The following is a 26,683-nucleotide window of genomic DNA, read 5'->3' as shown; positions in this document are numbered from 1 at the left end:
AAAATTATTTTTCTACCAAATTTTTAAAATTTTTTATTTTTTTTGGAATTTATTCTAAATTTTCACAAACTAGATTTTATTGAATAAAATTAATTTGTAAATCTATTAAATTCTTATATTTATATGTGCAACGCTAAAATGTCGTTTTACGGTCAACATATTTAGAAAAAATCTGGAAAAGAGTGCGTGATTTGAAAGTATAAAAAAGAAAAAGGACATATGTAAATCTGAGATATCAGCATTGTACTTGTAAAATCGACTTGTGAGAGCGACGTTAACCATAAATATGCATGCCGCGCCACGGGAAGAGGCAGGCGACGAAGGTATAAAATTCGAAGCATGACGATAAAACGGGGTCGGCCCTTGTTCGAGATCCTGCGAAATGAAGTTTTTGTTTGTACGTCCCATATGTTGCCTTAAAAAGAAATTTTGTTATTATTTTATTCGAGAATCCTAATTCTATATACATAGACGTTTCAAATAAAATTGTACGAAGGAAGTATCATTATATACTATATATATACGGTATCATATTTCCACATATATTTACATAATTGTAAATTTGGGAAAAGTTTAAACACACTCATATATGTATTTTAAATAGGATTTTTAGAAATGTAGAAAGTTCTGTTCAAAGGATAAATTTCATTAAAGAAGATAACAAAAATTCTACCCGCGACACTTTGGCTACAGGACATACCTATTCGATGTGTAACGTGCGATATATGTGATCGTCGTACTTTACTTGAAGCCTTCACATCGCCAACGTTCTCGCGCTCTAAAAGCTGTCTTATACGCTATTCTTATGTGACGCATACTTGCTATACTATTAATGTTGAACTCTGTATCGTTCGAGAATGTATACGACGAATGGAGTCAAAAAAGGAAAAGCGCAACATCGAGTACCGCGACGCCGGTTTAAATTTTTGACATTGTAATAAATTACACGGTTATATATTTCTCACAGGAGGTGGTCGTGATGTAAGTAGGACGAACATGCTCCCACGTGTGTGTGTGTGTGTGTGTGTAAAAAGGTCAGAGATTCATCTTTTTAGGTCACGATCGTGATGAATTTCAAATGGGCCAATTTTCTTCGCCAAATAACACGTCATCGACCCCTCTCTCTCTCTTTCTCTCTCGCTTTCTCTCTTGTAAAATTATTGTCACAAGGGGAGAAAAAATGGCGAATAAAAAAACAATTGACATTTTTTGGTCCAATTGAACAACGTAAAGTATAATATGCCGCTTTGTAATTAAAATATTTAATTGCAAGAACTTATTATTCATTTATATTTATATAAATATGAATGTCTCGCAAAAAAATCAAAATATAATCAATTCGTAAAGGATTTCATTTTAATGCGATATATAATACTCCTGCGCGATCATCGAAAGATATTTATTTTATATTTTATAGCACAAGAGAGAGAGAGAGAGAGAGAGTAGTCTTAAGAGGTAATTAATAAAAGTGAAACTTTTAGAATTCGTTATTCTATGCGGAACTAATCTACAAGATATGAAGAGAATGAAGAACTCTATATATCTAGAATTCACAAATTATATTTTTTATAGTTTATTATAATATTTATAATAGATATTCTCTAAAATATCCAGCACAAACGAAATTGTTCTGTATAATATGTCACCAGGTGAGAAGTTTCTCGCAATTGAGAAACGAATTCGCGGATGTGGATACATTTTATTTGGGTACCGGATCGGCTGTCGTTATGGCCGGTGGCGTTGTAGCATCTCCGGTACGAAGGTCAAGGTCACGTGGACCATCCACCGTCGTGGAAGAAGTTAGTCGTCAGAGAAGGGCTCGCAGCAAGAGCAGACCAAGATCCTTGTATGCTCCTGACTCCGAAGTTGTTCGAGTAAACGGTAAAAATAGTCAACGATCAGTCCTGACTGTTTTAAATAATCTCATCACTAGTCTATATATATTAAGTTCTTAAGTTTGACTTTCACACACAATTTCGAATCTCTTTCTTCTTGTAAAGAACATATTTCAAGATTAAGAACTCGTCATATCTCGTTGGCAGATTATAGCGTCGTAGAAGTGCTACGCGAGGAACCGGCCAGAGTGACAATCAGAGGACTCAGACGATCGTTTTATCCTCCCTCTCATCTGCCTCCAGTCGATAATTCGCCGCCTGAGAAGAAGCTGCAACTTGAATGGGTCTACGGTTATCGAGGGACCGATACTCGCAAAAATCTTTGGGTTTTACCCAGTGGCGAATTATTGTATTATGTCGCGGCTGTGGCGATACTTTTCGATCGAGAAGAGAATGCGCAACGACATTATATTGGGCACACGGAGGATATTATGTGTATGGAGGTAAGTATTATAATGTTTTCCGTTCGAAAAAGTGCGGACAAAGCAAAATGGGGATCAAACATCGAACTCCCAAAAGTATCGTGTATAGTAGATTTGCGTAGGTATATATAGTAGAACTGGCTGCACTAGTTCAGCAATAGAAAACAGACCCCCGCGTGTGTGTAAATCGAGACAATATTTGGTACTTCCGTATCTCACAAAGATTGAGTGTTTCTCTTTTTATTATTAATAAAAAAAAAAAAAATTATTTATCATCATTAAGGTCAAAGACACTCAAAATTTATTTATGTGTAACTTGAGCACCATCAGAAGCAAAATACCTTCATTTCAGGTTCATCCTAGCAGAGAACTCGTCGCGTCCGGTCAAAAGGCGGGCAGGCATAGGAAGGCACAGCCGCATGTTCGTATATGGTCAACGGAGACTCTTCTCACCCTTTACGTGTTCGGCATGACCGAATTTCAAATGGGCGTCTCAGCATTAGCATTTTCACAATTGGTAACTACATTTAATTTGGCTGAAGGTAATTTATACGAAAGTATTTATTGTGTTTGTTAAAAAGAAATGAAGGATAAGTTTCAAATATTGTGCAATGTTCCAACTACTGCACTCAACGATTGACAATTACAAGTAATAATAAGTTGACAAATATTATATGCATGGAGACACTTAATTATTTGATATTATTATAGAATGGCGGTAGTTACGTACTTGCCGTGGATTCTGGAAGGGAAGCTATACTTTCGGTATGGCAATGGCAGTGGGGTCACTTATTAGGGAAAGTAGCGGTAAGTTGTTTTATTTTTCCTTTTTCGTGCACAGTATTAGTATCATAGTCCATAATAAAAGATAATTTCCTAATAATAATATCCGTGACATTTTTAATAAATAATTTATTAATGTATTAATTTGATATTTTTAAGAAGAAAAGAATATACAAGCCCATATACATTTTGAATATTACTAGTATTTTATCATGCATAAAATCACACAAACACACGCGCACTCTCTCTCTTTCACTCATCGTATTTTCATTAATTTATATATATATATATATATATATATATATATATATATATATGTTGGAAAATTATACTAAAATACGTATTACACGTACGATTTATTTAGACTATGCAAGAAGATCTGACGGGTGCGGCATTTCATCCACTGGATGATAATCTCTTAATAACACATGGGCGTGGTCATTTGACATTCTGGAATCGGCGAAAAGACGGTTTCTTCGAGCGAACTGACATCATCAAACCGGTAAGTATTCGAGTATAATCAATTAAATTATATCCTGGTAGCTTTTAATATTTTGTATCACGTACATGTATAATTTTTACTTTAGAAGTGATTCGGCTTACACTTTCAGCCATCCCGTACACACGTGACGAGCATCCAATTCGAACAGGATGGCGACGTCGTTACGGCGGACAGCGATGGTTTCATCACGGTGTATTCGGTGGACGCGGACGGGGCATATTTTGTACGAATGGAATTTGAAGCGCACAACAAAGGCATTAGCTCTCTCGTTATGTTATCGGAAGGCACACTCCTCTCCGGCGGCGAAAAGGATAGGAAAATAGCCGCTTGGGACTCATTGCAGAATTACAAACGCATCACCGACACAAAGGTCGAACGTTTTAAACAATTTAATTTGGTCGGTGACAACGGCACGCCTTTGGGCTGGCTATTATACTGACTGGCTATCGGATAACAACCCTTTGCTATTATAATGCTTTTCTTCTCGGATCGCGTAATTATTATTATATGTATAGGTAACGAAATAGAAATGAGAAAAGCCTAAATCGCTTATCGTAATTAGGAAAGGAAGAGGGAGACAAGCGATTTAAGTAAAAATAATATTTCAATTCTAATTTCGATTAATTAATTGTTTTCTGCCTAAAGCCAATTAGGTCAATAATTTAGAATTTAGATCGAAACTATACGGTGATTGCATGACAAGCAAGCCTCACTCGAGCGAAGCTAATCTTACGTGTTGTAGCTGCCAGAATCGGTAGGCGGAGTCCGCAGTATATATCCGCAACGTCCCGGACGGAATGATGGAAACATTTATGTGGGAACCACGCGGAACAACATCCTCGAAGGTTCTCTGCAAAGAAGATTTAACCAAGTCGTATTCGGCCATGGCAGACAATTGTGGGGTTTGGCGGTTCATCCTGACGACGAGGTCTTTGCCACCGCGGGACATGACAAGAATATCGCTCTCTGGCGGAGACACAAGCTATTGTGGACTACCCAGGTAAATTTCAGGAGGGAGGGTGGGTGGGAGGGAAAGGAGGGAGAGGGAGAGGGAGAGGGAGAGGGAGAGAGAGAGAGAGAGAGAGAGAGAGAGAGAGAGAGAGAGAGAGAGAGAGAGAGAGAGAGAGAGAGAGAGAGAGAGAGAGAGAGAGAGAGAGAGAGAGAGAGAGAGAGAGAGAGCGCATTGCATGGCATCGCGACGTTCCGTGACGCGAAGTAATCTGCGAGTGCTAAGTGCTCACGGCTGGATTCTTCTTTATGCTCCCCAAGCTCGTCCCTTGCATCTTCATGATTGCGACGTCCAACGGAAGATCCGCGTGCAAGTCTTTCTCAATAGGACGAATTATCACCGCGCACTGCCGCACTGTTTCCGCAGCCGCAGCCCGCAACAGTAGCCAGTGATCCGTGATCCGCGAACGCGATACGCCCTCTGGGAACGATGTAAAACGTGCACGTGAACTACGTAGCCAATGTCCACGTTTGGGCCACGGGGTAACTTAGGTTGCGTTCTGTGCTAATGTCGGTAACGCAAAGTTATTGATTTTTCGTTATGTGAGCGAGCGAGACGGTACGTGGAGTCGTGGAGTGAGCGAGATGAGAATAACACATGCAGAAGGCTCGGGGGTGGTGGGGATCTGATCGAGGATCGAGGATCGAGTCTTTTCCTTGTGCGCCGTTTGTTTCTTACGGGAGCAAATACTTAATCGAATGAAAATTCTTGTTTTGTTGCTCGCCGTATTACATAGCTTTCCACTGCAGCTCATCCATCCGATTTATCTACTTCAATAGTACAATCGTCAATGAAGCTGAATAACCTGAAACAAACAATATTTTCATTCCCTTGAATAAAATATATTTTTATTTATAGTACGTGCCGAAAGAAACTCATCAAATTAAGAAAATGTATTATTAATTTTTTAATTTTCAACGTTGATCTTCTCAAAAACTTTATACAAAATTTTTTAATATATACATTATATATATATATATATATATATATATATATATATATATATATATATATATTATTTTATATACACTTTTGCAACTACTTTTCAACTGTATTTACAATCGATTATTTATTTAAAAACACATACAATCAAGAAAAAAAGAATCTATAAAATGAGCAGCAGTGTTGTGAAATACAATGTAAAATACATACGATATCGGGCGGCGGTGTGGCCTAGTGGTAGAGCGCCAGACTCGTAATCCGTGGAACCGGGTTCGAGTCCACTAGAGCCGTGGAATTTTTTCCGAAAGCCGCGCCCCTCCGTGCAAGATTGAGACCCTTGTGCGGAGCAAACTGGGCTCCGTCTTTCGGACAGAGACGTTAAGCAGGGGTGGTCCAAAGGTGGTTTTCTTCAATTAAATATCTATACTTACATCACAGATGTCGAAGGTGTTGCAGATGTCGAGGCTGTTACAGCTGTCGACGCGGTTGACAGAGACGTTAAGCGGGGGTGGTCCAAAGGTGTTTTCTTCTCCTCTTTAGTCAAAGTAATATTTGAAGTTTTAAGGTCTTCTGTTGTTCTGCTTCATTATTACGCGATTCTTCTGAATCCGAGGAATCTGACGAATCTTGCACGAATCGTCAGCTTCACACGTCTGCTTCTGCTGAGAGAGAGAGAGAGAGAGAGAGAGAGAATGAATGAATGAATGAATGAATGAATGAATGAATGATCTTTCTCAGTTATTTTTACATACTACATATTTATACATACAACAGAACGTACTCTTTTAGCACACGTTTGAACATTTTTTGTTTTTCGCATCTTTTAATTTCGGCTGGCAGTGCGTTATACATTTTTACTCCTTCATAGAAAATACTTTTTTGCGCATTTCTCGTCCTACGAAACACTATTGCTATATCGCCGGTTTGTCTGGTTTGCCTATCAGTGTTCTTTCCCACTAATTCTAGACGGTTTTTTAATTGTTCCGGTAGCATGTTGTTCACCGCTTTAAAGATAAATGTACACACATTATAATATAGCTTCTGTCTTATGGACATAAACTGCAGCGCTTGCAGCATATGCTCCACTTTGGTATATCTATTGCATTGCAGTATGACTCTCATAGCTCGTTTTTGCGCTTTTTGCAGCCTGGTTAGCTCCGTTTCACTCATGTCAATTAATAACGTTGCACAATACTCAAAATAAGGAGCTATGATTGTTTTATATATCGTGCATCTGGTATAAGCCGATATATAACTACCTATTCTATTAAGAAAACTCGTTTTTTTTCCTATTTTCTTTAGCATATAATCACAGTGATCTCTAAATCTAAGCCTATCGTCAATCATTATACCTAGGTATTTCATCATTTCGACACGCTCTATCTCAGTTCCATCTAAGCATGTCAACATAATATTACCTCTTAGCTCTTTTCTTACACTTCTAATTATCATATATTTCGTTTTCCCTGCATTCATTTTTAACTTATTTATATTCATCCACTTTTCTCTCTCTCTCTCTCTCTCTCTCTCTCTCTCTCTCTCTCTCTCTCTCTCTCTCTCTTTCTCTCTCTCTCTCTCTCTCTACTATAACAAACATCGAATTCATTTTCCTTTCTAGTTCTGCGCTACTTTCTCCCTCTACATATATTAAAGTATCATCGGCAAACATTTTTATCTTACACTCTTCTGGACAGACTTTGATTATATCATTTATGTAAAGTATAAATAACAAAGGTCCCAATACAGATCCCTGTGGAACTCCATATTCCGTTGCCATTAATTTTGACCATTTATTATTAAATCTCACCTTCTGAGTTCTATTCGTTAGATATGAATTAAACCATTCAAGAACCTTACCTCTGATTCCATATTGATATAATTTTCCTAGTAATCTTCCCCTATCTACTGTTTCAAACGCTCGCTTCAGATCCATGAAAATTACCCCCACCATTCTCCCTTCACTAACTATCAGTTTCCATTCGTCTATAACAGTTTGTATCGCTGTTTCACATGAATAATGTTTTCTAAAGCCCGATTGATGTTCAGTTATAATACTATTATTTTCTAAATATAATTCAATTTGCTCTTTTACTACTATTATTATATATTATATAATTATATATTATATAATTATATATTTTCATGTTATGGGTTATAGGTGGGTTTCGAGTGTATATGCATAGCCTTCCATCCATTTGGCGTGGCGTTAGCGGCGGGATCGTCGGAGGGTCATCTTCTCGTACTCGCGGCTGATACCGGTGCAGCCGTGGCGACCCTGAGAGTGTGTGGATCACCGCTGTCGTGCATTGGATACAATTCTAGTATGACACGAGCTTACTTGTTGAATATTATACAAATTGAAATTAGCAGTAACTTAATTTGCAAAAACAAAAGAACAACAATTGAACAATTTTAATCAAACAGCTTTCACTTTGTTTTCAACAGCTTTTGAAGCGTTATTACATTGTCAATGATTTATATTATTAACATATAATGTTTTTAAATCTGTTCAATCTTTTTATTAAGGTAGATAGTTATCTCTTGTCGTTATGCACTTGCGATATAACGATAACTCGTAATAAATTTTAAATGTTTTCTACTATACTTGTACTTTGTTATTATATATATAATAATAATTACGTATATATATATATATATATGTCTCTTTGTGAAAATAGTTTCGATATTTTTTTTCTGCCTGATCAGCTGGAGAAATAGTGGCCATGGGTTCTCAAAATGGCAGTGTGTATCTCTTTAGAGTGTCCAGGGATGGATTTTCATATAAAAAAAGCAACAAGATTCGCGGAACGCAACCATTGATGCAGCTCGATTGGAGTTCCGACAGTCGCTTTCTTCAAACCGTGACTCAAGATTATGATCTCTTATTTTGTAAGTCTCACCTTAATCTCTTTCTCTCGCTTGGTTAATCTTGATTTACGATAAAGATTTAAAGATTTAAACTGAATATTTGGAATTTGCGTAACTGTTTATATATAAGGCCGACAATATAGTGAATAAAAAAGTTTTCAACTTTTATGAACTTTATTTCATTAATTTTTATTAACCATTTTTAATAAACTACCATACTATCCTTGGTGAAAAAATTTCTCATATTTTGTCGGAAATTATGTAAGAATTGAGACTTGTGAAAAATTCAGAGAAAAAGTATATATTTCTCAGAAATATACTTTCAGAAATAATCAGATGAGGATTTTCGGAATATTTCAGTATCAGTATCAGTATGTATGAAAATTTCTGATAAATTGCACAGATTTCTCATATTTAGATTTTTACAGAGATGTATTGGCGGGGAAAAATCTGAGATATTTTTTATTATTTTGTCTGAGTTTTTCTGGAAAAAACGTAATTCGTAGAAGAAAATCTGAAAAATTCTGAGTATTCTGAGAAAGTATGAAAATTTTTATAGATATTCTGATTAATAATATGAAAAATTCTGAGACATTTTTCGACCAGGGATTATTTTTTCATAATATTAACAATATAACGTGTGTTAATTGATACAAATGCGACAATTACAACAAATGCGAATTAAAAAATTAATTGGCCACGTCAGATTAGCAAGAAGATTGATTAAAAAGAAAATTTTTAACAAAAGACTCGGATAATCGCGACAAGTCACTTGGCGTATATTTAATATATAAGTTCAAGTATATTTTGCTTCTAGGGGACGTCAAGGTGTTGTCGTCGGAAAAGAGTCCATTGGTTATGAAAGATGTCAAGTGGTACACCCACAACTGTACCGTTGGTTACATGACTTCTGGTTAGTTCCTTATTAGTCACTATGAAGATAAGAAATAATTCTAACTCACTAACGATCGCGAAATCGATTGTATAAGCGAGATTTTTACGATTATGTATTCGCAGGGCAATGGAACAACCGCTATTATCCATTGACCACAGTTGTCACCACTTCCAGTAGATCAGCTGCACATGATATGCTGGTAAGCGGCGATGCCGAAGGGTATCTTCGACTCTTCAGATATCCATGTACCAGCGCCAAAGCTGAATATGTCGAGGAAAAGGTGTACAGCTCGTTGGTGGCTTGCGCCAGGTTTCTCTACAACGACCAGAATGTCGTCACCGTCGGCGGCACCGACGCTGCCTTGATGCTCTGGGAATTGGTCGACGAATAAAAAGATACAAGTCGCTAAAACACCTGACTTATTGTCCAGTAGGTCATAGCGATAAACAAAGTGGGGCGCTGGCGCCTTTTAGTAGATTTTAAGCGATAACTGGGACTATTTTGAAAGTCCTTTGGTGACGTTCGCATGAAAATGCCCATCAAATAGCATAAAAAATGTAAATACGTTGAGCAATGGTTTTTCACAAATCAAACAATTGTTTTTCCAATTTTAATTATAAAATTTTTAATTCGACATTAACTCATTTTGCGCATTTCAGACCATTTCAGACATTGATTACGCATTTTAACACAACACGAGGATCTATCTATCTAGTTCCATTATGACATATACGATCTATTCGATTCGCACTTGATTTCAATTTGTTGCTTCAACACACAGGATATTTTATTACGTATTACGTATTTAATTCGAGGCAACTTCGAGGATGGACTTGGCACTGAAAAAAAAAAACAAGATTGTATCATATACAGTATACATATACATCTAGATTTTGTGGTTCACGTTATCAATATTGTGATTACTTTTGTGATAACATACTTTTGTTTACTTACCCATTTACTTAATTCTTGTGCGAGACAACTTAATTAATAATTACCGCTCGTATTTTATTGTTTCTTAATTCAGTATAAATCAATGATAACCGTGTTCTAATTTATTTTATTTTACAATGCATAAAGAAATAATTAACTTTGCTGACCACTCCTTAATTTTATCTTGTTATTTTCATTTTTCGTTATTAGTCTTCTGACAAGAGATTTTTCAGTTTGTTTTCTCGATACGATCGATAATAAAACGACAAGACTAATACCATCTCCATTTTCCCCACAAGATCTATTGAATCACATGAAAAATGGCTGGCCACTCAAAAATAAGGTCGCATAAGTACATTTTTATATAAATTTCAATTGGTTTCAATCCTAAAATTCATTCTCATGTTACATGAAACGTAGCGTTATATGTATATGAACCAAGTTATTAATTGTACGATTGCGAGACGAGCCAATAATTAATTAAGATATCCGTGAGTCGATAAAGCTGAAATGGGTTGAAGTGAGAAACCTCGCGGGAGTACTTGCGATGTCATGACGAATTAACGTGTGCGTATCATTTATTAGGGATACTCGCTAGCCGTTTAAGCTTCACTGATAATGAAATTAAATTTGAGTTATCGTTACAATTCCAATCCAGGGAGGGGAAAAATGTACTCGTTCCTTAGGTTCACTCCTTAATTAGTTGCACAATATCCAAAGCGAGATATGTGTCTAGCAGGTATATAATCACAGAGTCGTGCGAGTCGTGATGTTTTAAAAAATTATTTTGGATGGAGTACCGGTAAACGATCAAGAACTGCGTGCAGAGGCGGCAAAGTAAAAGGAAAAATTTGGCTATAGAGTAACGAACAGGCATATTTACCACTGCCAGAAGATTCAGATTCCTGCTATTGGAAGGAACAGGAAGGAAGAGGAAGAAGGAGGGAGAGACGAAATATATAGAAAAAGCGCGTAAAGGATAAGCTTTTCGTCAATAGCTTAAGGCCTGTTCTTTCTTAGCAGCGCTGTATTATAATAAATATACTTTCTCTATGTTCAAAATAAAAAAAATTTAAAAGAGCGCAACAAAAGTATGTACATTGCAGTTAATTGTAAGAGAAACAGACCTTTCGTCAAAATGGAACGTTCAATAGCGCGATTTAAAAGTGGCAAAGTCCATCTTATTCAAACGGACGTAGCTGAAATACGCACAGAGAGATCAACCAATTACATTTATTTTACAATACATATTATTCTAATGCATGCAAAACACAACGTTGTGTTATGCATTATGTAGATTGTAGGTGATTGATCGATTTCTCTGTATACCTATATCATATAATATGTGCGACGTACGCGTGAATTTACGTACGTGACGTTACGGTCAATATGCCACGCGCCATTCGTCGTTCCAAGTCACTAACAATAAGTCACTATATATAATATATATAACCAGTAGTATGTATGTAGTGTGTAGTAGTAGTAGTAGCAGTAGTAGTTTACAAGTGTTTAGTAGGTATTATAGTTTACAAGAACGTATAATATATAAACGTGTAACGTGTAAGGATTTCACGAGGAGGTCAACTTTGTTGCAGGTCAACGCTCCTCTTACCAGCCAATTATTCTTATTCGCACACTTTTCGATTCGAGAGAAGTGGAAAAAAGTAGAGATTTTTTTTTCGTATTCACGCAGTAGAGTCGACACGTAATGAGAATTTAAGCGATTAGGATCAGGTCACTGCCAAGGCGTCGCGTCGCGAGTTTAAAAGGTTCTAACGATCGTAACGAGTTACGAGAGTAACTTTATTCGCGCCATGTAAAATCCATGTCACACATTATTTGTCATATATATGTATTCGAGATCAAGAGTAAAAATCTATCCGGACATAACGATGGAGAGAATGGGCATAGCCGCCGCGCGTAATGCGTATAGGCATACAGAATAAATTGTCTGAACGATATTTTAAGAATGCTTGATAGAGCGTTAAAAAAGATTAACGCTGTCTATCATCTTAAATTTGTACTAAAAGCGTAATTTTTTACGCACATTATTTATATTAATTATATGTATGTATTATGAGAACGATAGTGTATATATATATATATATATATATATATATATATATATATATATATATATATATATACGAAGTCTAGTGATTCGAATGATCGACTCCGAATTGATTTGGAGGCCAGTGAAAGAGTACGTCGTACGTCCAGACTCCAGAATAAATAAATGTATGTACAGTGGAGAACACACACACACACACACACACACACACACACACACACACACACACACACACACACACACACAAATAGAGAGAATATTCGTCTAATTCGGAATCTGTCGTCCATGCTAAAGTTGAAGGCAATTGTCGCTGTATGGTTGTCGAGTGATTATTATTCAAGTTACACTTATTGCCCATTTATCAAGACCGACTCAAATGTACGCACTCCGTGCTTGATAGTTTTACGCGAAACAGCTACAAAATGTTGTTTTATTTGTGTAATTTCATTTTTAATATGCTTTCGAGAGTTACATTACAGGTGTCGTAACATTTTTGCTATCATATCGACCGTGTGTAAGAGAGAGATAAGAGTATGACTCGAATAATTATAATTACTCGACAACCATGCAGACAATTGTTTTCAACTTTGGCATGGACGACAGATTCCCATAGACGAATATCCTCCATATATTTGAACTAATTCTTATTATATTGATTTGAGCAACCGCCCTCCTTAAAGCGAGATTAAAATGTACTTGCATCGAGCTTCTTCTCCTTCGCCGCTATAGCGGCCAACTATATATATATATATATATATATATATATATATATATATATATATATATATAATCGCTGAAAGATGCTGAATAAAGGAAACCTACAGAGAAAGAGAGATAGAGAGAGAGAGAAGCTTAATGTAAATATAATTCAATCTCGCTACACTTGAACCATTGAATGCTTTTGTTCTCGATTGTATGTACAAACAGGTTCGGTGCATCGCCCGAACAAATGCAACTGCAAGAAAATTAATTTAGGTAAGAAACGTAGCGATATATATCATTCTTCTCTCTTTAAATCGTGCTGATGTTATATGAAACATTATTTTAGTGATTATATAGGAGAAATATTCCTAAGTATTCCCTTCCTATATAAGTATCTGAGATTCGCCCGAAAAATATTTTTCGGTCTCTTGCGACAGATATATATAACGATGTAGTATAATAAGAATAGCAAGCAACTACGTATAACTTTTTATTGATTTTATGTTATGTACATTTTATGCGCGCACGTGTGTGTGTGTGTGTGTGTGTGTATGTACACATATATAATGTAGATAAAATTGTGCGCGCGTGTTTTAATATTGTACCTAAATAATGAATAATAATATTAGTATTAATAATAACAATGATGACAACAGTAACAATAAAAATAAAATAATGATTAATAAAATGATCAACTGTATTGTACATGATGCTCTGGTGAAAAAATTTCTCATATTTTCTCAAAAATTTTGTAAAAATTAAGACATAAAAAATTCTGAAAAAATATATAAAGTTTCTCAGATATACTTTCAGAAATAATTACATGAGGATTTTCGTAATATTTATTTAGTATCCGTATATGTTTAATGAAAATTTTTGATAAATTACACAGATTTACAAATAAGATGTGTTGGCGGAAAGTCTGAAATATTTTAATATTTTGTTCGTTGAGTTTTTATGAAAAACGTTCTAATTCGTATAAAAAATCGGAAAAATTCTGAGCATTCTGAGTGAAAATTTTTATAGAAATTCTAATTAATAATTTGAAAACTTCTGAGACATTTTTCCACCATGCTAATCGATGAAACGCGACGGATGCTTGACAAAATTTATTATAATTTACTATAATTATATGTGTCTTGCATATAAAGATGCGGTAATAAGAAGCGACATTATGGTATATAATAGATTATTTCATGCCATCTACTTTTTATCATGTTTTATTTTTTGTTTATTACGGCCAAAAGGTCCACTCACAAAAGCGCTTCAATTATATTAAAATTAAACTCCTTTACATATATATATATATATATATATCTCTCTTTCTCCCCCTCTCCCTCCCTACCCCTCTCTGGTTTTAAGGGTTTCAAATCTATAAATAAATATAACAGCCTTACAGTTAAACAATAAATCTACTGTTCGTTTTAGTTATATTTTTTACACTTTCTCTGTACTCAGAGCAAAATATATCTATTAGCACGGTCGTATATCTGACATATGACTTTTATGCAAATATATACACGGCTCTTTTATGAGTGGATATAAAACATAAGCAAAAAGAAAAAAACGAACGAAGCTTTAGATCGATCCAACTCTACTATAATAATAATATTTAAATTTGTTTGTTGTGTTTTTTGATTTAATACTTTCATTCTTTTTTTCCTATGCAAATATAGAACAAAAAAGAGAAGGAAAAGCAGCGAACGAACCCTTGATCAACCTAATATATATATTTTTTTTATTTAATAAATTTCTAACCTTATATAATACACAAATAATATAACTACTTATAAATATATATTTATTAACATAATACGTTCGTTCGTTATTTCCCTATACGATTTTTACACTAATAAAATTAAGAAAAAACAGAAAATTATTCTTTTTTGATTGAACATATTATATATATATATATATATATATATATATATATATATATATATATACACACACACATAATACCAAATTCAGACTGCATTTAATATTTAATACAATTTTTTTTATCAGTATTATTACTAAAATACTTACTCTAATAATACTCGATTGCGCATTGGAGGTCCAAAAGAAAAAGCCTCGCGCAATGATCTTATATCTCTCTTATACTACGTTTACGCGAGCGTTATTTCTGTAGTAACTTATGATAATTTACTCCGCGTAAACGAGTGAATTATCTTAAGTTACTACAGAAGTAACGCTCGCGTAAACGTAGTATTATACAATTAGCATAGCGTGCATTAAAAAAGTGAATAGTTCTGCATTTCGTTTGTAGATGAAACGAACTACAAAGAAAGATCGTCAAACTGGTTGACATTCTCTTTAACGTTCTCCTTCTCTCTACATCTTTCTATACGATAATAATGAGAATATGCAAATGCGCAGTTTAGTATTATTAAAGTTCAGTAATGACATTCAATGCATAATGATTTTGATCATTTTTTTCATTAAACGTAGCGATATATGTGGGGAATATTATGAGCATGAAATTTTTAACGCGCTTTGACGCAGAGAAAACGTTATAGAGTGAATAAAGGATAAGTAGATAAATTAATATTGCTGAAGTACTTAAATTCGTAAAACATGTAAAAGACTTCAATAAAGAATTTGAATTTCAGAAACCAACACAGGATCTAAATCGCTCGCTTTAATTGAGCTATAATACGAACTATCATATCTTATATCTTCTATTCAATAATATCGAGCGCGCGCGCACACAATAATTTTATCATCTCGAATCATAATATCATCTAATGTCTAATGTCTACTGAAGAGGAGAAAAAAGGTTATTTCTGTATGTGTGTGTAAAAATATCTAGCTAAAATTTTTAGAAAACACATTTTCCTATTAAATATCAAATCTCAGACTGAATTGCTCATTAAATCGATCATAAAGTTTGTTTCTAACTATACAATTTTTATACCTAATCTTATGGTTACTAAAACCAAATAAAATATAAAATAAAAAAGAAACAAACTTTTTGCTCAATCTATACAAGATTCATATTGGAGGGAGGAGGAGGGGACAGAGAGAGAGAGAGAGAGAGAGAGAGAGAGAGAGAGAGAGAGAGAGAGAGAGAGAGAGAGAGAAAGAGAGAGAGGAGGGAGAGGGGGAGAGAGAGAATAACAAAAAGTGCAGAATACTAATTAAGATAAACAGACTTTATATCATAAGAATCGAATGAAATGTAATCTAAACTAATCTAATTTAACTCTAGTATTACACAAATTTACAACCTTTTATAATTTATAGATTCAACCATCGTTGCTTCACATCCTCTACAAGTTTTTTTACTTTATATAATTTAGCTAGAATCCGGTATAATTCCGATGATAGGAATTAGTTTTGGATGCTGCAGGTGTTAAAAACGATCCTTGTTACTATCAATTCTAAGAATGAATTTTTCATAATGAAGGCGCGCGCTGCACCCCTTAACACATCAATTGAATTTCTCTTTGTATCTATAAAAGAAGAAAAAGAAGAAAAAAAGAAAGAAGAACAGGAAATATCTGAAATGAAGAAATTGAAGTGATTGAATCTAATGCATGCTAATTCTTCAAGCGTTATTCCTTTTTTTTCTTTTAACATTCGTTGGTCACATATTTCTTGAATTGGTATTTTTTGTTTTTGCGAATAAATCATAAATCTTATCTTTGCAACAAATTGGCGAAAAATTAATAATATTGAAAAAGATAAAAATCAAGTTAAACGTGAGAGTGATTTACAACTAAATTATGGGAAAAAAACAAAACTTCCTCTATGAGGAAGCAAAACGTCTTAAATTTTTTAGAAGAAATATAAGGAACGTATATAATTTCAAGTTTACTTCAATTTCCCGTGCTATAGATGTGCGAAAATATGCCGTTTCTTTCTTTAATTTATTAATACTTTAATTTTCTTCTCTTTCTTTTCGTTTCTTCTTTTTTTTCTTTTTTCTCTTGCTCCTCCTCTTCTCGACTTTCCGTTCTTGTCTGGTTCTAAATTTATTAATCTTAATTTTCTTATTTTCCTCTTCCTTTCCTTTTTCTTTTCTTTTCCATTTTTTTCATTCCTTGTTCCATCATTTATAAATTTCCTTCTTTCTCTTCTTTTATCCTCGATATTTCTGAAGGCTGACTATCCAAAGGTTGACTATCGCTATTGCGGCTTGGAGTATCATAGCTCGGCGTTGCACTGGGTGCGTAAACGTTCGCCAGTTGTTCATATTGATTCAAATCTCCACTGTGCTGACTGATCTCCGACATATTGCCTCTATTGATATTTTCTTTCGGAAATAATTCCTGCTCGTACTTCATTCTCTCCATGTCGCGGATCTCTTCCTGATCTCTTCTCGTCATTCTCTCTTGGCGATTCTGCACCGTATCGCTCGTAACGTTATCGTCGGCTCGTTCGGTAATAGTGGAAGGAGGGCCACCAGCCTTGGTGAAGAGATGTATAGGTCGTTGGAATCCTTTGGAGGGGTGAGGCGATATAGAGACAACTTCGCACTTGCAAAAGCCAACGGTAGATAGAAGATACTGCGTGAAATTATGCGGCCGGAACTCAATACTGTGATAATTTTTATAAATCCGTTCCTGAAAGATAGAAATGAAATAGAGATCAAATATCAAATCAGAAATAATATATTTAAAAAAGCAATATATTTTTTAAATAGTAGTATATTATTAAATAGTAGTATACTATTCGTGTTTGAAACTTGTCCCAAAAATTATGTTTTAACAATCGCACAAAGCATTGCTCACCGTGAGATTCTTTTTCTTCGTATAACTGGCCCAACCCTGAGGTTCCAGTACGAGAACTCCACCGGGGCGTAATTGCGCGTGCATGCGCTTGAAAGCTTGTTTTAATCCGGCATCGCCAAAATTTAAGTGAATCCACTTGGTGATGGATAAACATAAGATTGTGTCGAATTGCGTCTGTTCCGCGCATAGAAGTGAGTCGTTTTCAAGCACATAATTACCCTGAAATCAAGCATGTTTAATATAATTTAGATCATGAGATGACTATAATGAAAATGTTAGTTTAGTTGCAACAACTATGTATATATGTATAAATTCTGCGCGCGCGCGCGCGCGCGCGTGTGTGTGTGTGTGTGTACAGTACACACGTAGAATTAAATGCATTACCTGTACAAAAGTAACATTATATGGGAATCCCTTATGTTGTTTATTTTTTGTAAATCCTGGGATATCTACAGGCCCATAACTAATTGGCATCGACATGGGAAAGAAACTAGCGTCCGAAGAGTCCCTCTTGTCATTATCCTCATTGCTCGCTGGACTTTGCACGCAATTAACATAGTGTTTCACATTCTTCCGAGCGATATTTATTAAAGTTCTATCAATATCAATCCCGGTAACACTCTTTGCACCAAAATCCCTGGCAACCGATAGAGTAATATGGCCAATATTGCATCCAATATCCAAAATGTCCTTCAGCAGGAATAGTTGCTTTCGCTGTGCAAACACTTTTAATCTAGGATCTACTTCATGATGAGGATTTCTGTACCCATAGTATCTGTTGTAGTTCCCATATTGATATCTAGCATCTTTAGACCTAAAATTGGGCATTGGATGTTGCTGCTTCTTTTTCTTATCCTGGCTGGGCCTATGTTGGGGCCTGGGCTTCCATGCGCCAGGCTGTGGAATCACTGGGCTCACTATTTTATCCTTTGCATCAATTTTTCTCAATCTTTTATCCTTTATTTCTTCTAAACCCTTTAATCGTAATTTATTTTTATCTTTCTGTGGACTTTCTGTTTTATTTTCTTTTAAACAATTTTCACTTTGTCCACTTGGCGCTTCTTCTAAACTAATTTTTTCACCAGAAAGTCTTTCCATTGGAGATTCATCTACCGTGCAGTTTCCTTCAATTTCTCTCGATTTTTTTGCTTCGTTGGAATCCGTCTTTTCATAATTCTAAAAAATATATGATATACATATATATTATCATACACGTGTGTGTAATTGCAAGAGAAATAATCACAAAAAGTATTTTAGAAATTTTAAGAATTCAAATAATACAAAATACGATCTAAAAAATTATCATAAATCTATAAATAATTTATAATTGTAAATAACCTTTATAAATAAATACAAATATGAATAAAATGTTACTTATAAAACAATATAAATAAATCTATCAAAACTCTCTTACCATCTTTTCTTCATCTTTTCCAGATCCAGAAAGAGCTCTCTTCCTCTTTCTATTTCTTCGTTTCGAATTTCTTTTCGTAGGCGAAATGAGCTGCTTTTCATACTCTTCATTGTCGTTGCAATTTGTCAAATTCAAAGGATCACAAATATTTGGAGGAATAATCACTTCGATAACTTCTTTTTTATGTTTTGGAGTAGGAAGTGGACTTGATTTTGGGGTCACTGCGTTCATAGCTCGATTTATTTCCTCATCTTGCATGCTATTTAGATTTAAGGGATCACAAATGTTGCCTCCAAGCAAAAATTTTGTGGGAGGGATGATAACACCTTCTTTATTCTTTCTACGTTTGTAGGGAGGAAAGGACTTTCCATTGCTGCAGAAGCTACTTTGAGGTCGCTTTCTATTGCTGAACTTGAAATAGCGATTGTCATCATGCTTGTTGTGTTTCTTGTGTGAGAGGTTGAAAATTTTTTTAGATTTTTCGTTCTCCTTCTTGTTGTTTTGACCCACTTTTAGAGGACGATCCACTTGTACAGAAGACATTTTGCTCAACCTGAAAAATTGGAAAAAATACAAACAATATGATAAGATGTAAACATGCCGATATAAAAAAACATAATAAAAATTAAGGATGGCTTATTCGCCAGTAATAACATATAAGATGCTAATTTCTCTCTCTCTCTCTCTCTCTCTCTCTCTCTCTCTCTCTCTCTCTCTCTTTACATGTACATATTAAAGAAATAAGGCGCGCACGCGCGCTGCACACAGGTAAATTAATTAATTGGAGAAGGAAAACAAAAGAAGAAATTACAAAAATAATAACAAAAAAAATATCCAAAGTAATTAGATTAACTTTTACAAGGTATATGTAATCCTATGCAGTATTAATAATTACAAATATATGACTCTTACAAAATATTATGTAAATATGATACATGTTTCCTACATTATGGAAAAGGGAATAGAATATTTGTTGCAATTTTTTGATTAAAATATATACATTAACACACACACACACACACCTGTGCATATGTTAAGAAACAAATTTAAATCGATACATTATTACAATTAACTTGAATGAATAGATTTAGATGATAGAGACATAAATTAATAACTTAGTTATAAAATATTTCAGATGTAAATTTAAATATATATATTTTATAACAGCTAGGCAAGAAAATTTGTCCATATATTATATACATGTATATATTAATACACGTACTCTCACTTTATTATACTTAAAATCCAATACAATTAAAATAGTTAAAAAAAAACGTAAAAAATTGATAAAGACAGCAAATATGGAAATAAACTTTTTGCTTCTTACACTTTCTACACTTTTTCAATCGATCTAAAAGTACAGCTTGAGAGGAAAAATCTATTCGTCTTGCGATTAGTTACGTTTTCTATGAAAAGAAAAAAAATGTGGAAGAACGCAACTAAAATAAGCATAACTTTTCGTACTTTCTACACTTAAAAGCAGGTAAGCAGGCAGGCAGGCAGGCAGGCAGGTGAGGCAGGTAAAATTTCTATCGTCCGCGTGGCGGCGCCAGCGCCGTCGGTACGCGTGGGTACGGGCGGCAACAGCGCGAACAGCGTGGTGGGTGCGCTACCGCCGCCGGCGCCGCTACTGCCGCCACCACCAGCCACCAGCCGCTATCGTCGCCACCGTCGCCATCGCCGCCGCCGTCGTTGCCGTCGCTGCCAACAGGCCGACAGCACGTCGTCAATACGCCATCATATTCAGCATCCCAGGCTTTTCTTTTCGTCAACGTTCACGCCGCCGATTACAAATATGTATGCTCACCTCAACAAACGGATTCTCTCACCCGTCTCTCTCTTCCAATTGCTCGTATGACTATCCTCACGATAATCCTCTTCCTACGTCTCGCCCGCAACTGCGACGTTCATCGTCCATGTAACGCCTGCCCGTCTACGATGGCGAATAACTGCTTGTCGAGCGTGAGCGGGCAGCGGCGACCGAAAGCTCGAGCTCGCGCCGCACCGTGACGCCATTTTCTAATAGGTTCCACGACAGGGTCGTATTAACGAACCCCGAAGCCCGAAAGAAATTTCAAGAAATTTCTTCTCATATTTTGTTTTCAATTTTTTAATTATTTTCATTATTTCAAAATTTCGAAGAAGAAACACTTTTGAATATCTTTTCGAAGCAAAATACGTAAGATTGACAATTGATAATTAATTGATATAAGATATATAACGCCATAAGGTTAAAACAAGCTAATATAGAGATTGCCATTTATCTTTTTTACCTTATACCGGCCTGTCTCATAATTTAACATGTTAACATATATCATATAGGATCGACACACATTACGCAATGTATATATAATATATATATATGTTCTATATCGTTATATTACATTATAATATTTTTAACAATTAAAATTTGAAATATATGTAGATACATAATATATCTATATAGCAACGAAGAGATAAACTGTATAAATTATGCATGTATGATGTTTGAATCTGAAGCGAAGAAGCACGCGGGCTGCGACCTGCGACCTCTGCGACTGCGACTTGCGCGAGTGTACAATCTGAAGTGTATCTCTCTCATTTGTCGTAAATAGTAAATAAATAGGTGGTAACGAACGCTCGCTCGCATTTGCAACAAATGTCAACATTGTCAACTCGAACGAAAGAGCAGCAGTTGCAGTTAGCAGCCGTGTTCATGCTCGTGTAGACCCCGACGACCCCGTCCCGGTCCCCGGTCCGTTGTCCGTTTGTAGCGTAGCGGATAGCGGTGGCGCCTCTTTTATTACGTGTTAAATTATCTCGATCGCACCTTTATATCCTATATCTTTCACTGGACACACACTGAAAAATCACGGATTGCGTTGTAAGATTTCGAAATTTTGCGAAGAATGGCCAAGAGTCGCGATAATCGCAATCGCGTAGATCACACGAGGCAAACAGCGATACGGTTATTCGAAGACCAAGATCGCGAACATGACATCGTCGCGGAAGTTGGACGAACAACTCCACGGGTAAATCAGAATATCACCGAGTTTTGTCAAATTCATCTATCCTCAATTTATAGTAATTTAATCAGTATATATTGGTAATTATTTACTGACCAGAAAATTTAATCATTTAGTATTCAGCCGTTCCGCGATTACGAAAGGTTTTTCCTCAAAACTTGCATCCTTCTAGAGTTCTCTCTCTCTCTCTCTCTCTCTCTCTCTCTCTCTCTCTCTCGCTTCGCTCTTCGAGATAGTTTTTGATGATAAAATATCACAAAATTTATGTCGAGCCAGTTACGTTAAATTACACGCTAAATATTGTACACACACATGAGCGCGCATGCGCGCTTAATAATAATGCAGCATATTTTGCATAAATTGACCTTTCTAAAAATCTCTAATAATCTCTTTTTTAATAATTAATCTTATACAAATTAATAAAATTCAACTTATTAAATTAAATCTACAATCATACATCGGATTAGAATAAACGTTTAATGTTATTTGTATTTTCAGAACGGAGCGTGGGCGAGTTCCTTGCTTCTCTCTTTAACACCCCAATTGTTTGTAACTTCCCCGACAACAACAATAAGAGCCACGCCTGTACCTCCGAACGCTCCCATCAAACTAAGGAAGCCTTTCTCCAAAGAGGGTTTAAAACCTAAAAAGCTTCGTTTTACGGACAAAGATAAGGACGGAACGGAGGACGAAAACTATTCTAAGAAAAGCGCAGATTTTTTGATAAAAATGTCTAAACAGAAAGCAGAATTTTCCAAGCGACTGGGCGAATCGAAAGCAAGATTAGATTGCGATATGCAAGATAGCTTGAGTGCTATGTTGCAAAATGTACGATTTGAATTGGACAATAAAAAGAATAAGCGATATGGACAAGGACGATATGAGAAAAGAGCGAAAAATAACAAAGATTCTTCGCAATCGTCGAAATTAAACTGCAGTCCGAAAGGTGAATTTATGCACTTTCGTATATAAACTGCTGGGAGAAATCGATTATTTGGTCTTTACAGTCATTAGACTAGCATAGTATTAATAATAGTAATAATAATGATGATGATAACGACGGCGATGACGACGACGACAACGACAACGATGATGACAATGATGATGATGGTGATGGTGGTGGCAGTGGTAGAGATATTGATGATGATTAAATCGGTGTATTTATGAATTAATATAAGTTCATTGAATATTAAAGAGTTACTCTGCAGTATAATATCACAATGATAATAATTAAATCGGTACATAAATAATAATATTTTAATTAAATGTTCTTTAATTCGCAATGATTGTTGTGTATAGGATCAGTATATATCAATGATTAATTAATTGTCAGTATCATAGTGCATGATTGTTAAAATAGTGAAAATGTATAAAAACTGTAAAACTCGTAAAATAATAATACATTTTCTTGTAACAAGCTGTAATGTAATTGTTATTATATTATGATTTTTATGTGAATAAATAATATGGATATAATTAATAATTACATATATAACATATGTAGTATAAGCAGAGCACACATTTTTCCAACGCCGAGATTTATTGTGCTTATCGATATTCAAGTGTACCAATTCTTTCGAACGCTTCATTTTATATATGTTTTAATATTGTTCAAGAATCAATCAAAAAAACAAACTAATAACAAGATTTGTCAACGTGCAAAAAATTTATTTTTTTTCTTTTAGGTCTCGAAAGATGTCCTACCGTATTGTCGCCATGTAAAGATACATGGAGTAAAGAGGAGAAATTATCATGGTTACAATCACAAAGAGACGTGGGTATGTGGATTCAATGCTGTAGGAAAAACTGCAAGAAATGGCGATACTGTGATGATTTCCATGATCCTGTGGATGTACCAAAGATTTGGTATTGCGAAATGAATTCAAGCACGTATCCATTACTGTGTTTTACGTCTACACAATCGATACATATATAATATTAAGCTATGTTATTACTCGAGTAATATTGTACTATTTATTTAGCATAGCATATTATATATGTATAATGATATATATATATATATATGTGTGTGTGTGTGTGTGTGTGTGTGTGTGTGTGTGTGCGTGCGTGCGCGCGCGCGCATACACACTTTAAATAACAATAGAAAATATAAACACGTTTATAGATAAAACTATCGCCTCCTGTTCCGTATCGCAAGTGCCAATTCCGATGAAAATAAAAACAGATTTAATAGAAAATAAATATAATGCCGGAAGTCTTGTATGGGGTCTCGTGGATGGTTATCCATGGTGGCCCGCAATTGTAGATGATTGCAATGAGACTTTACAGTTTTATGAATTAGAAGAATCATCAATAATTCCTGTAAGTTCTAGAAAATACAAACACATATAAATATAAATAAAATTTTATTAATGTATAACATTTATATTTTTTTTTTACTAAGTTTTGCACTATATTTTGTTCTTAATTATTTATATTTCTTTGTAAAATATAATCAAACAATGAATGTTTTCGCAGGTAAAATACCATGTAACCTTCTTTAAAGATAATCTTCATTGTGAGTGGCTTAATCTAAAAACTATCAAACCTTTTATAAAATATAAAAAGAGCACGCTTGTGAGAAAGGTATGATAGCTTATTTATCTAAAAAGTATTTCAAATAGCTAAAATTATTATCATGCATTGTCTTTTTATCAACTTATAATAATATATAATCTTGTTCTTTTTCTCTTCTTTGGACTTTTATTTATTTATGTTTTTATTGTTTAAGCAAAATAAATTCAACGAAATAAATCATAAAAAATCGCTGGAAAAAGCTTACGCCTTAGCACAAAGCGCGATTCCATTATCGATATCCGAGAGGTTACAAAGATTTAGTTCTTTTTCGCGCATAAGAAACTTGCAATAAGGATCTGTGATTCAATCGTACGAAGAGCAGGATGATGAAATTCCTTCCACACCAACCGAGTCAACTGAACATATTACCTTGAAGGAATTTTATCTTAAAAATAAACATTACATTTATAAAAACAAAGTTTTATAAATTAGAAATATTTACAAATATATGTTTATATCTCTTCTTTTTTTCTATTCTACTGTATAAAGATAAGTTTTGTAAATTATTAAAAATTAAAAATTTAATAAAATATTTTATTTAAAAAATAAATCACTGTCAAGTTTTTTCTAATTTGTATTTATTGTTAATTTAGAAATAAAAAATCTTGAAAAAAACATTTTATAATTAAAACAAATCGTTGTGCTATAGTAATCATATATCGATACGTATACCGATACCGTATCGAAATGTCGATACAACAGATTAAATAACATAATATGTATACATTTTTAAACCAAAAAATTATGTGTTTCAACTCCTACACATTTCTCACTTTTTCAATATCTTTTTCCTTTTCTCAGACGGCCTTTAAACGTACGAATATATCACATTTTAATTTTCTAGAAACAGAAAAATGGTGAACGTTTCAAAAATAAGAAATCTATTTTATCGATTGATATGAAAACCGACAAATTAATTCGTTCACGTAGTTGATAACAAGAAACGTGTAGAACAGAGGGCGAAACTTGAACACACGAATTGCTCAAAGCACATCACAATTGTTATAGCAAATAACCCACATAATTAAGAAAAGAGAGTAAGGTATATACCTATATATTGCAATGTACATATTCCAAAATAGTCATATTTCTTTTGAAGAAAAGAATAGAGAAGAAAATGACACACACAAATTATTATGACCATTTATGACAATTTTGAAAAGATTTATAAAATTGGCATTATTAGTTTAAAGTAAAAAAATCAAAGTAATTAGTTAAATAAAAATGTGATGTAAAAAATGTAATATATAAAAATAGAAAAAAATTTGAAAAAAAAAAATTGAAAAGAGAATTATATTTATAATTAATACCTTTGTACGCGCGCGCATACTGCCGTAGTAGTGTATAGATACAACTGAAAAGTATTACAATAACTTACAAACTTGCAAAATTGTAGTCCTTTAAAAGTAACGTGTTTGTGGGGAGGATTGTTATATAATAGTTCTAGAGAGTTACATTGCAATTTTGCAAGTTTATTTAAAAGCAACAATAGGAATAAAAGATTAAATTATAATATTAGTTATAATGTTGGGATCGTTATAGTTACGATATAGCTTTCTCTCTCTCTCTCTCTCTCTCTCTCTCTCTCTCTCTCTCTCTCTCTCTCTCTCTCTCTCTCTCTCTGGTACACCATCAAATACTAAAATAACAATAAGAAATGAAATGAATATACTTATGTGAAAATAAAAAATGTAGTTACAATATATTTTTTATTGGTATGTACGTAGACAGCATATTATACTAGCTCGCCGAACAACGGTGAGACGCGGTATCCGCTGACGTCACGATGACCCGGCGCGACCCCGATGAACCCCGGCAGCGATATTAACATAGCGATTTACAATTGCTTATACGCGCGTACAATCGGTTGATTTCCGCTCATTGACTCTCTTTTTGCGTATCCATTTCATGCGTTTTAATAAATCCGCT

General features: G+C 34.4%; 3 protein-coding genes and 1 long non-coding RNA gene across 7 annotated transcripts in view; 2 read left to right on the top strand and 2 right to left on the bottom strand.

Moving 5' to 3' along the window:
* The window catches only part of Dcx-emap (Doublecortin-domain-containing echinoderm-microtubule-associated protein), a 31,454-nt gene extending 17,128 nt beyond the window's left edge, over nt 1–14,326 (top strand). For all 3 annotated transcript variants that reach the window (XM_077420459.1, XM_077420458.1, XM_077420460.1), the window contains 11 exons: nt 1,650–1,881; nt 2,043–2,338; nt 2,670–2,834; nt 3,029–3,124; nt 3,465–3,602; nt 3,712–3,972; nt 4,345–4,602; nt 7,712–7,874; nt 8,260–8,442; nt 9,239–9,334; nt 9,439–14,326. In XM_077420459.1, coding sequence (XP_077276585.1) covers nt 1,650–1,881; nt 2,043–2,338; nt 2,670–2,834; nt 3,029–3,124; nt 3,465–3,602; nt 3,712–3,972; nt 4,345–4,602; nt 7,712–7,874; nt 8,260–8,442; nt 9,239–9,334; nt 9,439–9,707 — 2,157 coding nt within the window. In that variant the 3' untranslated portion in view covers nt 9,708–14,326. The remainder of the gene's footprint in view (nt 1–1,649; nt 1,882–2,042; nt 2,339–2,669; nt 2,835–3,028; nt 3,125–3,464; nt 3,603–3,711; nt 3,973–4,344; nt 4,603–7,711; nt 7,875–8,259; nt 8,443–9,238; nt 9,335–9,438) is intronic.
* Nucleotides 3,120–5,909, bottom strand: LOC143905231 (uncharacterized). The gene is made up of 3 exons (XR_013259145.1): nt 5,764–5,909; nt 4,844–5,416; nt 3,120–4,452 (listed from the first exon to the last, which is right to left on the bottom strand). It is a non-coding gene; the product is annotated as an uncharacterized LOC143905231 (long non-coding RNA).
* A 1,836-nt stretch (nt 14,327–16,162) lies between the features above and the next one.
* LOC143905218 (7SK snRNA methylphosphate capping enzyme) lies at nt 16,163–21,189 on the bottom strand. 2 transcript variants are annotated; one of them, XM_077420477.1, is made up of 6 exons: nt 20,980–21,189; nt 20,637–20,873; nt 19,173–19,725; nt 18,143–18,934; nt 17,759–17,977; nt 16,163–17,590 (listed from the first exon to the last, which is right to left on the bottom strand). In XM_077420477.1, exons 3-6 carry the CDS (start codon nt 19,713–19,715, stop codon nt 17,081–17,083), a joined length of 2,064 nt encoding a protein of 687 aa, XP_077276603.1. In that variant the 5' UTR covers nt 19,716–19,725; nt 20,637–20,873; nt 20,980–21,189; the 3' UTR covers nt 16,163–17,080. The 2 variants fall into 2 exon arrangements, with proteins under 2 accessions (XP_077276603.1, XP_077276604.1); XM_077420478.1 differs by lacking the exon at nt 20,637–20,873.
* Nucleotides 21,190–21,954: 765 nt separating this feature from the next.
* LOC143905222 (uncharacterized) lies at nt 21,955–26,373 on the top strand. The gene is made up of 6 exons (XM_077420487.1): nt 21,955–22,183; nt 22,676–23,123; nt 23,863–24,063; nt 24,303–24,499; nt 24,656–24,763; nt 24,909–26,373. Exons 1-6 carry the CDS (start codon nt 22,061–22,063, stop codon nt 25,044–25,046), a joined length of 1,215 nt encoding a protein of 404 aa, XP_077276613.1. The 5' UTR covers nt 21,955–22,060; the 3' UTR covers nt 25,047–26,373.
* Nucleotides 26,374–26,683: the final 310 nt, after the last annotated feature.

The sequence above is a fragment of the Temnothorax americanus genome, unplaced genomic scaffold, assembly GCF_048541705.1.
Source record: "Temnothorax americanus isolate GAGA-0224 unplaced genomic scaffold, ASM4854170v1 Scaffold6, whole genome shotgun sequence".
Classification (NCBI taxonomy): Eukaryota; Metazoa; Arthropoda; class Insecta; order Hymenoptera; family Formicidae; genus Temnothorax; species Temnothorax americanus.
Note: the sequence above shows the minus strand (reverse complement) of the source record. Positions and strands in the feature narration are given on the sequence as shown.

What these genes read in the sequence shown, in the direction of transcription:
- LOC143905218 (XM_077420477.1), bottom strand. Translation starts at nt 19,715, where the DNA reads ATGTCTTCTGTACAAGTGGATCGTCCTCTAAAAGTGGGTCAAAACAAC. An exon ending in GAAAAGATGAAGAAAAGATG is followed by an intron (nt 18,935 to 19,172) that starts GTAAGAGAGTTT and finishes TATATTTTTTAG; the next exon opens with AATTATGAAAAGACGGATTC. An exon ending in ATAATGTTACTTTTGTACAG is followed by an intron (nt 17,978 to 18,142) that starts GTAATGCATTTA and finishes GCTTGATTTCAG; the next exon opens with GGTAATTATGTGCTTGAAAA.
- LOC143905222 (XM_077420487.1), top strand. Translation starts at nt 22,061, where the DNA reads ATGGCCAAGAGTCGCGATAATCGCAATCGCGTAGATCACACGAGGCAA. An exon ending in ATTAAACTGCAGTCCGAAAG is followed by an intron (nt 23,124 to 23,862) that starts GTGAATTTATGC and finishes TTTTTCTTTTAG; the next exon opens with GTCTCGAAAGATGTCCTACC. An exon ending in AGAGCACGCTTGTGAGAAAG is followed by an intron (nt 24,764 to 24,908) that starts GTATGATAGCTT and finishes TTATTGTTTAAG; the next exon opens with CAAAATAAATTCAACGAAAT.